The sequence below is a fragment of the Nuphar pumila genome, chromosome 5 (genome assembly GCF_984573655.1).
Source record: "Nuphar pumila chromosome 5, dmNupPumi1.hap1.1, whole genome shotgun sequence".
Taxonomy (NCBI): domain Eukaryota; kingdom Viridiplantae; phylum Streptophyta; class Magnoliopsida; order Nymphaeales; family Nymphaeaceae; genus Nuphar; species Nuphar pumila.
The window spans coordinates 136839637-136856427 of NC_143253.1; the positions used below are offsets into that span (position 1 = coordinate 136839637).

The following is a 16791-nucleotide window of genomic DNA, read 5'->3' on the forward strand; positions in this document are numbered from 1 at the left end:
TCTTCAACAAGCCTCAGTCCAATTTCTTATTAGGAATGTTGTTCGTACCCAAAAATTTAATCATGACAAGCTTTGGTCTATCCATGGACTATCAAATTTCATGATGACTAACGTCCTAATTGAATCATGTTTGTTATTACTCATTAGTCGCTCTCTAACAAAAAAGAAAAGAAAAGAGGGTAATGATTTTTATTACTTTCTTGTCTCACACGCCTATAGACTAGTCGTTCTTGACTTCAGCATGAAGCATAGACAGAAGAAACAAAGACGTGAGAGAGGTCCATCCATCACGTAATCATAATAGCCCCCCAAACAAAAATCATGCAATCATCACCATCGTTCCCTGCTCATCAGCATGTGCGATGGGGGAGACAATGGGACCCCTCCACACTACCTTTGTTTCAGATCTACCTTGTTTCTTTACTTTTGAAACATCACAAAATTAAATCCCCCAGTCATGATTGTTTACTTCCCATTTCGAGACACTTTTTTTTTTCTTTTTTTTGAGGAATCCCATCTCAAGACTTTGTTAAGGAAGAAAATATGAACAAACAATAAGATGGCTTGACATAGAAGAAGAATATCATATTGCATAAAAGCTAAACGTACCAAGAAGTGTGTTTTTTATTTAGTATACACAATCTCATCAGTAAAATCTAATTGATTTCTACACCTTTGATTGTAGCTCAATAACAATAAAGAAAAAGTGAGAATATACAACTTGGGGACTCTAAAATCTGCTGCACTAATCAAAAGGAGACCATCCATCAAAAGAGAGTCCTTCCTTGATCCCTTCCCCAATCAGTTTTTGACCAACTAACAAGCTGCTGAGGGATGGGAGAAGGGGTTGTAAAAAGGGGACTTGGTGGTCATCGTGAAATGGCCCTTGTTGGTGGTATCTTTGGTAACAATTCTCTCGCATGAAGGGCACATGGTGAGGGTGGCTGCAGGCAGTTGCATGTAAAGTGGGGAGGCCAATTTTAGAGCCTTGAGTTCCAGAAGTTCCTTGTGTAGCCTTCTGTTCTCGTCTGTGAGAGTCTCGCAGCACCTCTTCAAGAATTCGCAATCAACTTCTGTCTGCTTCAATTTGGTCCTACATGAAAAAAATTGAAGGCCCCCATGAGAAGACATCTCAAAATTTTGTAACAAAAGAATTCATTAATATGATATTATGGTATATGCATAAAAAAATTGAAGGCCTTCAAACTTTTTTGGTACCTTGCCCTCCTGTTTTGGAACCATACTTCCACCTGCCTTGGTCGTAGATTCAATTGCTTGGCTAAGGCTTGCTTTTGCTTCTGCAGTTAAAAAGTAGATGATACAATTCAATACAAGAAACAGAGAAAAAGAGACTCCATAAAGAATTAAAACCACAAAAAAAAGGCCTTTTTTTTTTCAAGGGAAAACTTGATAGTGGGTGTTATTTACCGGATTGAGAGTGCTATGTTCTTTGAAGCTATCTTCCAAAAGGGAAGATTGTTCCTTTGTGAGTCTTAGCTTTTTTCTTCCACTACCCTCTTCATCTTCATCACTAACTCTGGAGGACACCTTCTCAGTTTCCAAATCTTCACTAAGGGCTTCCCTTTCCCTCTTCACACACGGTGGGGCAATGAGAGGAGAGCAAGGTGCTGGAAGGGTGGACTCCTTTTCTTCATAAATCTTATTAACACCAATCTTCTGCAGTGGTTTGGTCACTCCCTCATCTAAAACATCAACAACCCTTTCCTTGATACTAATTGAGAACAGAAACAACAAAGATAACAAAAAAATAATACTGCCCAATAATAGATAACTATAGCAAAAAACGAAAAAGCATGTCTTTATATATACCTCGTGAAGCAGTGTTTAGGAGAGACAAGGAGAGATCAGGTTCAAGATTGGCAGAAGGAAACAAACGATCCAATCTTACACCAGAGGGTCTGCTCTGCTCCACCTTCAAGGACTTGTCTGTGATCTTTCCTTGAGTGCTACTCCCTAAGGAAAGCACAAGACCCGTGTTGCACCCTTCTTCGAAAACCATCTCTATTAGAAGAAGAAGAAGCAAAGTGAAGAAGAAGAGAGGAGGAGAATTGAGAGAGCTTAGAGGGGGAAGAAATGGAGAGAGAATGCAGAGGATGGTACTATTGTTGTTCTTGTTTTGTGCATATATATTTAATGAAGGGAAAGGGGAAGAAAGGAGTCGATGAATACGTTTCCCTGGACACATTGAAACCCCAAATATAACTCTCCAAGGTTGACCATTATGAAAAACCGACCGCATGAATGAAGGGCTCATAATTAGAAAAGAGAAAAAGAAATGTCTCCCCCCTACCCTTTCCCTTCCATGAGTCCAAGAAAAATAATATAAGAATTGAGATGATGTACACGTGGATTCACATGGGGTGAGCTCACACACAAACACAGCAAGAGAATGATTCGGGGTCTTTCCACAAACCACTCCATACGCATGACCACATTGAACCCCCGGCCGATTATTATTCTCAATAATCCACTGCCTTCCCATACAGCTCATGAGTGCATGCTTTGCTTGCTTTCATTACCAGCTCCTCCGTAACTGATCTGGGAAGCATTGGTACTAATAAATTCAAGATTATTAGAGCCATCACTACCATTAATTTCTGCATGTACAACAATACCGTTCCAACCAATGTCTAAAAAGCCCAAGAAGGGTCTGACGTAGTGGGATGGGACGTTGGCTGCTAGACAGGTGGTCTAGATTCAAATTTCATGAGTGTCTCTCTTGTGTAAGCCCAAGTGTGGCAACTCCTCGGGGCAAGGTGTGAGCTCACAGAATTTTATGTTGCTAGGACAGCGATCGTCGAGCAAAGCCAGTATGGCTAGGGTGGCTTTAACTCTCTCTCTCTCTCTCTCTCTCTCTCTCTCTATATATATATATATATATATATATATATATATATGAATCTACAGCTTCAACCTGATGAGTGAGTTTGATCATGACGGGTGAAGGGTAGTTGTAGCCAAGTTGCGGTTTAGGGGGAGGGGAGAATATTGGTGGGAATCATGATTGGCTGCCCATATTCAAGGGAGGGTGCCCAGTACTTTATCCCAAAACACACGCAAAGTTGCTTGCGTCCATTGTGACCGCCACTTCTTTTTCTCCATCAAATTAACAACACACAGCTATAGGGATGTAGGCGGGTCGGATATGGATCATGTCAGCCCAACACTGTACCCTTTTGAAAAGTGTCACTTCCAGCTCAGACCTCATCATATCTAGGTCAGATTTGAAACATGACTTTCACAATAAATATTTAATAACCCGGAGAAAAAAAAACATAGAACCCCATCTTTCTAAAATATTAGCAAAAAATGTCCCCAGTGACGGGGGCTGGGCTTAGCCATTAAACATCATGTTTTGATCACATTGGGTCTTGAATTTGAATCTTGTAGTTTTTATACCTTGGAAATTCAAGCAAAAAGTCATAAAATTCAAAATTTCTACTGGTTGAACATTAGTTACATTTAAGTAATGGATTTCAATGACACTAGAGTGAGGGCTGTTATTGGGTTGTCTGTGACCTGATTCTGAGCCAGGTCAGATCCTATAGGATCCGGGTTTGAACTTAGTGATGTAGATCAAACCAGTAAATCGGTTTGGATCCTAAAGATGATACGATGTGGACTTGTGTCAGGTTTGGAAATTTTCATACAATTCGGTCCTGATTAAGACCTCTATTTTCAAAATATAAAAACTATGAAAAATTAAGATTGGAATAGTCAGATTTGGTTTGTAATATCTGGAAGTGGACATGGGTATGCTTGTACCTAAGCTAGGTCCAGTCCAACCCAGATCCAGATCTGGTGCAAGCACCCGCCGGGGTCCGACATAAGTTATGAAAGCCAACCCATATATGTATATATATCATCAACAGAGCAGAGTGCCAAGTTGGTATATTATTGTTTTGTGTAAGAACAATAAATCACAAGCAGAAAGTTGTGAGCCCATGTATTACAGGCCTTGTTTACATTAAACTTTTTTGGTTTTACTTGCCAAAAAGTAGGTATAGGTAAGTAGGGATGCACAACCAACTGAGACGGCTTGGGCATGGCTTGGTTAAGACTCGGCACATCCCTGTTGTAAATGAGCTGAGCTTGTACCATGGTCTGAAGCTTGAACGAGCAAACAAGCCGATCTTGTTCAACCTGTCAAGCTCAATAAGACTCGGTAGTCAACCCCCCACCCCCGTTAACCCCTTAAAAGCAGCAGGCACTTCAGACCAGACCCGACCTGTCCCATCCGGCTGCGCCACGTTAACCCCTTTAAAGAAAACCCTAGAATCTAGGGTTTGTCATCGTATGGATAATTATCGATGATCCCCTTTTTAGCAAGTGAAGATTTGTTTTCTTTTCTATTTTGGTAATTTTCTTGTTTTCATGTTGTTATCCGTTTTTCGTTGAGATTTCGGATGAGATTGGTCTATCTCCAGCCAATTGTTGCTTGATTGAATTGGCTGGAATCACCTATATATATCAGCCTCTTGTAGCCTTCGACATATGAGAAATAACAAAGGTGAGCGAGTCTGTGTTTCCCGTGGATGTAGGCATTCATTGTCGAACCACGTAAATGTGTGTGGTCTACTTGTGAGTTTTTTATATATGTTTCGTAACACGGTATCAGAGCAGGTTCTTTGAGGTGATCATTGGTTGCTATTTTTTTTATGGAGAAGAAGAGAGACGCAATGGCCGACAGCAATGCCAACTCTTCGAAAAATTCGATCGACAGTAACGTTGGTTGTTTTGATCAAAACCATTTACTTAAAATCACAAATTTGTTATTCTCTGGGACCTACTATCTCAGTTGGTCAAAAGCTATAAAACTATTTTTCAGTGGTAAATACAAATTAGGATATATCACTGAAAAAAACGTGAAGCCGGAAGTCTCAGATCCCGCCTATGAGAAATGAGAATCTGAGAATGACATGGTTATGAGCTGAATGTTAAATTCTATGGAACCAACCATTGTCAGAAGTTTTTTGCTTATGAATACCGCAAGAGAAATTTGGGACGCGGTTAAAGAAATTTATGGCAAGCAATTTGATCTCACAAGGGTATATGAACTTCAACTAAAAAACTCTAAATACACCTGTGACGACAAGCCCTTTAGTGTATACATTGAAACACTTAAAGGGACGTGGAATGAATTGCTCCAATATCGACTTCCTATCAGCGACATCCTTGAGAATAAGAAAAGATTTGAGGAAGATAAGGTTTTCAAAGTACTTGCAGGTCTTGGCCCTAACTATGAAAACCTTCAAAATCAGATCTTGATGACAACTCCCTCGCCATTATACAATATTGTTTGCGCCATAATCCAATGTGAAGAAACCTGTAGAAAGGTCATGAATCCAAGCCATAGTAGTAAGGAGAAACAACCTAAAAAAATGGCATTTCAAGTCGGCTTTAAGAAAAATCAAGCATTAAGTGAGATGCCAAACTGCCTCTCTCAAGATCGATCCAAAGCTAGGTCAAAACTTAAGTGTTCCTATTGTAAAAAATTGAGGCACTCCAAAGATCGGTGTTGGGACCTTGTGGGTCGTCTTAGTCATGACAAGGAGACAAATGTAAAATAAGACACGACAAATTTCATCACCAAAGATGATCGCACCCGATTCTTCCAACATATGGCTAAGACACACTTAGAATCTACTTCTCTTATCAAAGAGGCTTCTGCCGACCAGCAAGGTAAAAATTATGCTCTTCTTTCATGTTTGTTAAAAAATGAGTGGATTATTGATTCAGAAGCCTCTGGCCACATGACAAACTATGATGACGATTTGATCTATTCTAAAAAATCAATATACACGGCTGATGCGTCTATCATGATGGTCACTGACACAAAAAATATGAAATTCAACCAAGACCTTGAATCTAAAGTTCTTGTGGTTCCTAAACTTGCTACTAATCTCATGTATGTAAGTAAGATCACAAAAACTTATGATTGCCTAGTTGTTTTCTCTTCAAAGGATGCAGTGTTTTAGGATAGAAAAATGAAGAAGACGATTGGTAGAGGCGTTGAACGTGATGGTTTATACATATTCAGTCATTTGCAATAGACCTTCTTATGCTGTGATCAATCAAGTAATTTGTACCATCTTTGGCACTCTCATCTTGGACATGCTTCTGTTAAAATTATTAAATTAGTATCACTAGAATTGAATAATAAAAACTTATCATGTGATGCATGTGAATTTGCTAAAGCCTCTGAGCTTCCTTTTCAGAACTCTTCTACTATGAGTAATGAGTTTTTTAAAGTGATTTACTCTGATGTGTGGGGTCCGACCCCTGTAGACTCTTTGGTTTCAAATACTATGTTACATTCATTGAGGACAAGTCTCGAGTTACTTGGGTATATTTTTTGAAGCATAAAAGTGAAGTGGCCAAAGTTTTTAAAAAAATTTACAACCCTATGCTTACTCAATATGAGCATAAGATCAAACTTCTGAGGTTAGATAATAGAGAAGAATATATTAATGAAGTTCTTGATGAATTCTTGAAGCAAAAAGGGATCATAATGCTTCAAAATACTTGCGCAAGAACCCCTCAGCAAAATGGGGTCGCCTAAAGGAAAAATCATCATTTTCTCAATGTTGCTTGGTCTCTCATGTTTCACATGAATATTTCTCAACCGTATTAGACCGACGCCATAGCCACAACATGCTATAGCATAAATTGGGTCCTAAGTTCTAGTTTGAGAAATGAAATTCCCATGGAAAATATGAGAAATAAAAGAAAATGCATCAAACATCTGAAAGTTTTTGGCTCTAAATGTTTTGTTCATATCCAAGAAAAAATTTAAAACAAACTTGAGAAACGAGTTGTCAAATGTGTTTTCGTTGGATATTCCTCGTCAAAGATGGGGTTCAAATATTTTGATCCTATCTCAAAAAAAATGTACAAAAGATGTGAGATTTTTTTTAAATGAACCCTACTTCCAATATCCGAACGAGAGGGAGAACCAACCAAATATGTCAAGTTTCATACCAAGACTCATTTTGTCGATTCCTGAACACCTTGATGACCCCATCCTAACTTGTGTGGTCTCAATAACTAGAATGATTCCTCCATTCAAGAGTCAGATATCCTCTTTGATTATGGTTCAAACTCCTCTTTTACAGACCCTGTCACTACTTCCAACCCAAGTGAGTCCATAACCAACCCTGTTCAAGAAAATGGTAACATCAGAAAGTCATCTTGACCGACTAGACCACTTGTTAGACTGAGAGACTATTATTCCTATTGTACCACTGAAGCTGTAAAAGTATATTCTATAGAACGCCAAATGGATCTTTCAAAATTATCTGTGTCATACCATACCTATCTGGCCAAAACTTATGCTCACCATGAACCAACAAGCTTCAAAGAAGCCCGTGAAGACCCCAATAGAAATCAGCCATGGATGATGAATTAAAAGTGTTGCTCAAAAATAATACATGGACCTTAGTTGAGCTTCATGTAGGAAAGAAAATAGTGAGATGTTGTTGGGTATACAAAATCAAATATAATAGTGACGAATCTGTGGAGAGGTACAAAGCAGGATTGGTTGCAAAGGGGTATACTCAGAAAGAAGGTATTGACTTCACTGAAACATTTGCACCTGTTGCAAAAATGAGTTTTATTTGTATTCTTCTTTCTATGGCTACTAATAAACAGTGGGGCATCTTCCAATTATATATAAAAATGCCTTTCTTCATGGTGAGTTAGAAGAAAAAGTGTACATGGATCTTCTGCCCGGATACAACTGTGATCTTGGTAAAGTGTGCAAACTCCAAAAATCTATTTATGGCCTAAAACAATCTCCTCGGGCTTGGTTTGCCAAACTCAATGAGGTTCTTATCAACATCGGATTCAGATGAAGTATTGCTGACTATATCATGTTTGTACATTGTTCATCCCAGGGCAATGTCATTTTGCTTGTATATGTTGATGATATAATTCTGACAGGTGACAATAGATCTATGATGCAGAAAACTAAAGAAATCTTGCATGCCAAATTTGAGATCAAAGATCTTGGTAAATTAAGGTATTTTCTTGGCATCGAAGTTGCGTATTCGAACAAAAGAATTTTCTTGTGTCAGCGAAAGTACACTCTAGATCTTTTTAAAGATACTGGAGTAATTAGAACAAAGGTTGTTGAAACTCTCCTTGAAACTAACTGCAAACTAAAGAAAAATAAAGGAAATGTTGTTGCCAACTTTGAGAGCTTTCAAAGACTAGTGAAAAAATTAATATATCTGACCATTAGTGTTATCAATCAATTCATGCATCAACTATGATCCATTCATGTTGAAGCTGCTCATAGAATCCTCTGATATCTTAAAGGAAGCTCAGGCAAAGGGATTCTCATGAAAAAAAATGAAAATCTGGACATAGTAGGATTCACAGATGTCGACTGGGCAGGAGACCCTAATGATAGAAGGTCAACTACAGGTTTTTGTTCCTTTGTTGGTGGTAATCTTGTATCTTGGAAGAGCAAGAAACAATCTCTAGTTACTAGATCCAGTGCTGAAGCAGAATATCGCATCATGGTTGTGTGTACGTGTGAGCTCATTTGGATTAAGGCTCTTGTTAGATATGGGTATAAAAATGGCTCAACCTATGGAACTCAAATGTGATAACATGGCTGCTATATACATTGGAGCTAACCCGGGTTTTTATGAGAGAACTAAACATATTGAAGTTGACTGCCACTTCGTAAGAGAAAAAATTTAAGCTAAAAAAGTATACACGTCGTATGTTGAAAGCAAAGATCAGTTAGCCGACATTTTCACTAAATCTCTAAGTCGTGAATCCCATCATAGACTGAGTTGCAAGTTGGGTTTGATAGATATCTATGCACCAACTTGAGGGAGAGAATGTCACCGTATGGATAATTATCGATTATCCCCTTTTTAGCAAGTGAAGATTTGTTTTCTTTTGGTGATTTCCTTGTTTCCATGTTATTCATTTTCTGTTATGATTTCGGATGAGATTGGTCTATCTTCAGCCAATTGTTTCTTGATTGAATTGGCTGGAATCACCTATATATATCGGCCTCTTGTAGCCATCGACATATGAGAAATAACAAAGTTGAGTGAGCCTGTGTTTCCCGTGGATATACGCATTCATTGCCGAACCACGTAAATGTGTGTGGTTTGCTTGTGAGTTTTTTATATATGTTTCGTAACAGGGTTTTCTTTTATTTTTCTGACATGGCCCCCTGCTGTAGATACAAGAACCAATTATTTTTGTTATTCCAAACTCAATCAAACAATTGGTTGAGTCACAGATGTGGAGGAGCCCAGGCCTACCAGACCACTTTAAGGTGGAAAGCAAAAAATGAAATTTTCATCATTAAAGCAGTTTGGGAAGCGACCAGATCAGATCGAGACCAATTATTTAATAGGAATTGGTCCAACAAGCACTTCCCGAGAGCCACGCTAACCTTACTCACACAGGGCTGATTACAGATACTAGGTGTCCCCCTCTCGTCCCGGTATGTGCTAGCTGTGTCGTCAGGACTGCGAAGACGGGCGGGCCCCCATATATGTTGTTCTTTTTACGTTCGGCTGGTAACAAATCTGTTCAGCGTCAAGTGGGTTCCCTCAGGCGAAACTTACTCTCATACATGGTTCTCAGTCAGAGTTCACAAGATAAAAAGGTTAGTCTCAGCTGGGAAGTATGCTTCGAAACAATCATCTGGTTTACATGGATCGATGATTCGAAATCGACTAACTTTTGAAGCAAAAAGCCTTGTTTCCCCAACAAATTTATATGGAATGACTATTTAGAACTAGGGAACAGGTGATGGGAGTAGGGGTGGCAATCGGGTCGGGTTGGCGGGTCAGCATACCTCAACCCGAACCCGACCCATTTATTAAACGGTTCGGCTGTGGCAAACACTAACCCGACCCGTTTATTAAACGGGTAACCCGACCCGCCAACCTGTTTAATAAATGGGTTGGGTCGGGTAAACGGGTTGGCAGGTTAGCGGGCGGGCTGGCAGGTCGGATTGGCGGACGGGTTGGCTGGTTGACCCGCCCGCCTAACCCGTTTATTAAACGGGTCAGCCGGGTTGGCGGGTTGGCATACCCCTAACACGAACCCGACCCGTTTAATAAACGGGTTAGGCGGGTCAACCCATTTATTAAACGGGTTAGTTTAAGCCCAACCCGAACCTGCCTAAGAGGCGGGTTGGCGGGTCGGGTCGGGTCAGGTCAGGTTTTGCCACCCCTAGATGGGAGTTCTGCATAATTCTGAAAGCGCAACAGCAGTCAGGTGGCGTGTTCCCTCCGGATGAACATTGGATTCTGGCTAACATAAGCAGTATGTTTCATTCACAGTGGCATTTAGGCTATGTAAAACACCTAATTTTTTGGCAATAGATGATTTTTTGCTCCATATTAAAATTTTAGTTCTGATTAAGTCACCGTTAAAGTGAATTTATTGTGAATGAATTAGCTTGAATTTCAATTAATTTGTATTTGAATATAGTATAAATAAAAATGGCTTTTAAATAAATGAACTTGGATCTAGTATTTGGATTTGGATTTGGATTTGGATTTGGATTTCAGAGAGATTCAAAGTCCAATTGGCTATTGGATCTGGGATATCCAAAATCTATTCTAGAAGTGGTTATGGATTTTGGTTGATCCAAATAGCAGAGGGATCCAAATTGTATCTTGGATCAATTAGGAAAAACCGAAATATGAAAATTTAAGGAAAGCCAAAATTTAATTTAGTATTGAATTTTGCTTTTTTTTGTAAAGAGAAAAGGGTGGCACACCCTTAGTGGGAATCACCTATTTAAAGAAGTGAGGGTCGACCCCCTCTCTCTCTTTGGCTTGTGTTGAAAAAAGAAACAAAAGGAAGAAGAAAGAAAAAGAAAAAAAAAACAAGATTTTTTAGAAAGTTGAATTAGGGAATGAGTTTTTTTTTTAAACAAAAGAAAGGAGTCAATAAGAAAGGGCATCCCACCCTCTTTCATCTCTCTCTTTCTTATTTCCAACTTGATATCTTCCTCTTTATTATTTCATTAGCCTCTATCTCTTCTCTTTATCTTTCTTATTTTCTCTTTGTTCTTTGGTTGTGAGAAATCATTATCGAAGTTGGGAGACGAAGGATTTTGCTGATTCAGAATTACTTATGAGGTAGGTGCATCAATTGTGTTGACGTGGATTGATCCAAACACATGAGTTATGCATAGGATTGATTTTCAGATCTCAACCAAAGGTGGATCAGACCTTGGCACAACAAAAATGAATTTGATTTTGGCTTTTAAAATAAGTTTTGGTAAAACCATGTCACCATATTTGATCTTTTGAAAACCGATTTAACAAAAAAAAAGATAAGATTTAAAGCCTTAAAGCAAAAATCATTTTTAAAGGAGATTAGTTCTATGATTGAGTATTGGCTCTGAATTATTTTTAACATATTTAATGTATGAATGGTGGATTTATGTGTTTGAAGCATGATTTATAAGTTTTGAAATTTATTTGGGCTTGAATATATGTTTAAATCAAGCAAAAAGTGTTTCATTGAGGGATTCAAGCAAAATCGATATGAAGTTTTATGTTTTTGGTTAGATTAGATTCTAATTAGCATGTTAATAAGTTAAGTTTATGTTAGTGTTGTCAATCTGCACGTTAATACCTCTGTAAAAGTATGATGATAATGCTTTGGTTAATTCTTAAATTGTTTGTTGGTTTGAGAATGAATACATGAAAGAACCATGATTTTGGAATGATTAATGTGGTTATTTTTATTTTTATTTACATAACAAGGCTTTAATAATTGTTGTGATGTATTGTCAATGTGATTAATTATCTAAATTTATGATTAGTCATGTATTTATGTCTTTTTTTATCTTAGTTATTGGGTGAATCGTGAATATTGCAAATTACTATTATCTAGTTTTTGTTTTTTACCCAACCAGTTTTGAACAAAAATCTATATCTCTCAAAATTTGAATTCAATAAATAAAAATAAAAATACAAAGATGTTTTATACATCCTAGGCTTGATTTTATAATCTTATTTGGTCTTCATTGAGTTAGTTTTGAAAGTGAAACATCCATTATAAGAGCATACAGATTTTTTTTTCTGTTCATAGGACTGTTTCGACTAGTTATTTTGAAAAATCTAAAAGCTTATCCAAAATGACTCAAAATAAATTAAAAAAAAAATATGAGTGGATATTTGATCATGCATATATTTTAGGGTTATTTCATATTAAAAATATGCTTGATTTCATAAAAAAATGATTTAAAACCCAATTTTATGATGGTTTTGAGTGAATGAGCTAAAATGAATTAAAAATAGAAAATGCTTGAAAATTAGTGTTATTTTGCAATTTAATGAATATTTTAATGTTTGTCATTGTGAGTTCCTAAAAATAAAATAAAAATTATAGTTAAAAATAGAGTTAGTTAGCTAGTTTTAAAAAAATAAGTTGAAACGAGGTTTAGGGTAAATATTTTTAAGAGGTAGTCTTTAGATTAAAATAGTCAAATGAGGTTTTTAGCAAATAAGTTTTTTTTAAACAGATTTTTTTATTTTTGAAAATCAATAACAAACCGGTTTACACGGTTTGGGCTTTTTGAAAATAAAAACTGAAAATAACAAACCGGTTTATATGGTTTGTGCTTTTTAAAAATCAGTTCGCTTTCTTTTAAAAAAAAAACTGAAAAACAAACAGTAACAAACCGGTTCAAACCGGTTTGCTTGTTTTTAAAAACAAAAAAAATTAAAAAAGAGGGGTCTCCCCCATTTACGCTAAAGCTCTTCTCTTTCCCCTCTTTCCCTCTCTTCTCACCCTTCTCCACCATCGTCGGCTGATTCTTTTCCTTCCTTCCCCTTCTCCCTCTTTCTCTATTCAATCTTCCAGCCGGTGGTGGTGGTGGATCCTCAATCCGGCGACGGCATGAACAGTGGAGGCCAACCTCTCTCCTAACCCTTCTATTGTTACGGTAAGGTCTTCCGATCATCTTCTTCTTCTTTTTCTTTTTCTTTTTCTTTTTCTTCTTCTTCTTCTCTATGAATTTTCATTTTTCGTAATGTTGAGTTTTGGCTGATCTGCAATTTGAAAAAGGTAAAAAAAAAGTTATAAAATAGAAAACTAAGCATATAAAAAAAAAGGATTCCAGCGATCAACAGAAACTCTGTTGGAAATGTTTTTTTTAAGATGATGCGATTCAGGTCTGGTGAATAATTCTTTGAATTAATTTCTGATCAATGTATTGATCTGGATCTGCTATAAATGGAATAGTTGGATCAATGTATTAATAAAAAATTGTAGCTAAAAGAGGATCGATCACTGCAAAATCTGGTGTGTACTGTGTAATTGGATCAATCATTTTTCTAATCGAGGTTGATGTTTGAACATCTAGTCATTACTTGAAATTCATCACTGATTAGAGGTCTGGATCCATTCCAGCTAATCGGAATCCTGAAAGAGTGTAAAACTTTGTCCCGATTGGTTGTGTTTTCACTGATTCCAGTAGAATTTAACGTGAGTCTCAGATTTTTACTGATACTAACTGGATCAGATGGATTTGTATTGTTCATGTTACTGTTTAGTGTTTAGAATTTCTGCTTTCTACCTTCAGTAAATTCCTGTTTTGTTTTTCTTATTTCTTGATTGTTTACTCTTTGAATTGATTGTTGTTCATTCTTTAAAAATTCATGTCTGCATTTTATTCTTGTCTTTGTTGTTGTAATTCCATCTGATTTTCTGTTTTTAGTATTATTTTCAATTTCTTGTATTACTTGGAGCCATCATTTTGATTCAATATTTTTTTTCTATTACTGAAATCCTGTTATTCATCACATTGCTTTGAAATTTCTGTTAAGTGTTTCTGATTTCCAGTTTTAATTCATTTCATGTTTTGTTTCTTTTACTTCCAGAATTTCTGTTTGTTTTGTTATTTTACTGAGTTAGACTCTTCATTTTACTAAGTTTCCTGTATTGTGATACATGTATTTTATGTTTTTAATGCATTAAATTTCCTGTTTTTAAATTCAGTCCTTTTCCTGTTTTGTTTTACAGTTAATTTCTGTTTCTTTACAATCCGAATTTACTGTTTTTAACTTTTTCATGTTTCTGTTTTTTTTATCTTGCATTCAATTTTTGTTTGTTCAGTTTTATATTTCTTGCTTTTGCCTCTTTTAATTGATTTTCTGTTTTTTTTAGTCATTTCCTATTTGTTTTTTTTTACACTTTGAAATTCTTGATTTTCATTACATCCTTGATATTTTCATTTCTTTCAATTCTTGAATTCCTAATCTCATGTTTTGTTTTCATAATTAGCCTACTCTATTGTTAGATCCTAGTTCATTGAGTTTTAAGTAGTTGTTAGTTAAGTAAATGATAGATAATTAGCATTTGTACTTAGTTTGTAATTAGTAATCTTGCATAATTTCCTTCGTATTTTTAGCAGTTAGTATAGTTTCTATTTCTATATCTTGTACTGCTCGTGTTCTTGTGATTTGTGCAGGATAGCATAGGATTGGAGCAGAAGTGAATACGTGACACGAAGTGCAAGAATAGAAGATTTTTACTTTTCAGTTTAGAATTAGGAATTTAATTGGGTTTGTAAATATTGCACTTTACGCCCTTTGCGAAGGGTATTCATTTGTTGTAATAGTTAGTTGTTTTTACTTTTCTCGTACATTTTACATTTTAATAATACAACAATAAAGATTAGTTTAGATTTGTGTGTTTGAATACGAAATATTTTTGTTCCCTGAGTTCGACCTAGTCTCATTCACTAGTGAGAACCAGTTTTTATTATTTGATGTCTGGTTTTCACATGTTTTACATATAAAAATCTTTTCAAAATTACAACGATTTAAAAGAAGACATCAAAGCCAATACACAGTAGAAGATAATTGTTGGTCATGGGGGTTGAACTATCATGTGGCTTAGGTGGTATGTCATGAATCTCTATACAGTAGAAGTCAATTTTGTATGTACCATTGAGAGTTCTCTCGATTCCAGACTGCTTTAGTGAGAAACTCTGAAGAGAGTTGACGAATTTTTCTAATCAATGAGACTAATAAATCGCATGACATAAAATCCCTGAGTGTATAGCCTTCAGGGAAAGGAAAGAGAAACAAAAATTAAAATATAAACTCATTGACATTATTTCAATTTACACATGAATGCATAGTTCATTATGAATGATTTATTTACCTTTGAAATTGTGCATAGTAGGATACTTATCTTGAATGTTTTCTTTAATCATGACTAGGTTATGAATTTGTGAAATGTGTATGTTTATGCATTATGATTGCATGATTGAAATCTCTATCAAAATATGGACTTATGTATAACTTTTGTGTTTAGATAACATTCATTTTTATGTGTATTGGTGTATCTCATTGGGGTTATGAATTAATGTCTATCTATTTTAACATTTTACAGATAATGTATGAGTTAGCGTGGTGGTGGGTTACTCGGTGACATCAGATGAATCATTATCGTTCTCTTTAATAAGCGATCCAACTTTATTTTGAATATTTTTTATTAAGTTAGATTTTAATTGAGACATGTAAACTTTGAATTTATTGAGTATCGGTGTGAATTAATTTCTTTAATTAACTTCTTTAAACCCAGTGTTATGTAGTTGTGTTATTGTAACCCGCACAAACTTTGAATCAGTTTTAAATCTACTGTTATGCTGTGTTTGAAGAAAAAAAGCAAAATTTCTGATAAAATTTTTGGACGTTACAGGCTACACAGTGAAATCATGTTGGAAAGTTTTTGTGGGCAGGATGTTAAATCATGGAAAGATCACCTCTGACTGGTTCCTGATAACAAGGAAACTTAAAGAGTCTGTAATTTTTTTTTATGATTAATTGATTATGGTAGGGGTCTGCCTAACTCCAGCTTGCCTTTCAAAAAAAAAAATAACTAGACTATGATTGGAATAAAGGGGCAATTTTCAGAAAAAAACGTTTTTGACTTTAACGTTTCTAAAAATCTTGGTCAATCTAGCAATAATCCAACCTTAATTCGCAATAAAGATGCCCAAATAAAATGCTATAAGCTTGAATTTTCATAAATACCAAGTGCTTCCCATTTTAACTCGAGAGGGAGAGATGAGTTTCTTGGAGATTTCCTCGAGTTTTAGCTGTCCACGTGTCAGCAGCATGCGTCATTTTGACTTTGATGCGTATCGAATGATCGAAAGCAGACATTATTGAACTATGATCACCATCCATACATGAACAAAAGATTAGTATTTCTTTTTTCTTTTTTCTTTTTTGTAGTGGCAAAAGGCTAAAGAAACCTAAACCGTTATTTAAGGAATTATAAGGATTTGGTTCGACTCGTTAAGATCCTCTTGGAGATCTTTGGATCTTAGATCTGATCAGAAAATTCTTTGATCTCAAATCCTATGATTGATTTAAAATCCAGTCTGCCAACGGGTGGGATCAGCGCCAGGTCAGGCTCGGCCCTGATTCACCCACATAATTAATATCCGGCTTCAGGTTCGGATTTGGATAGTTGTCAGGTCAAACACAAAAGAAACTGGATCCGACCAAATAAAATTTTCAAAAACCCAAATCTGAGTTAGCTATTAATGGGTCATCGGGTCGACTTTGGCATCAAGATAAGAAAGAATAGAAGATTTTTTTTTCCCACCGGGGCAGCAAAAAGTGCTTAGGCATACTGGTTAGAATGCAAAGTGTGAAACAAATGATGGGGTTCAAATTCCATTGAAGGTGCATTTATATATTCCAATAAAAACATACTTGATTTGTTCAAATAATCGGATCGGCTCACCAGATC

The 16791-nt window shown here is 36.1% G+C and overlaps 1 protein-coding gene across 1 annotated transcript; it reads right to left on the bottom strand.

Moving 5' to 3' along the window:
- Nucleotides 1-585: 585 nt before the first annotated feature.
- LOC149838945 (homeobox-leucine zipper protein HAT22-like) lies at nucleotides 586-2020 on the bottom strand. Its single transcript, XM_090008349.1, has 4 exons — nucleotides 1831-2020; nucleotides 1429-1703; nucleotides 1219-1298; nucleotides 586-1093 (listed from the first exon to the last, which is right to left on the bottom strand). The coding sequence occupies exons 1-4, from the start codon at nucleotides 2018-2020 to the stop codon at nucleotides 817-819; spliced, it is 822 nt and encodes a 273-aa protein (XP_089864475.1). The 3' UTR covers nucleotides 586-816.
- Between the last annotated feature and the right edge of the window lie 14771 nt (nucleotides 2021-16791).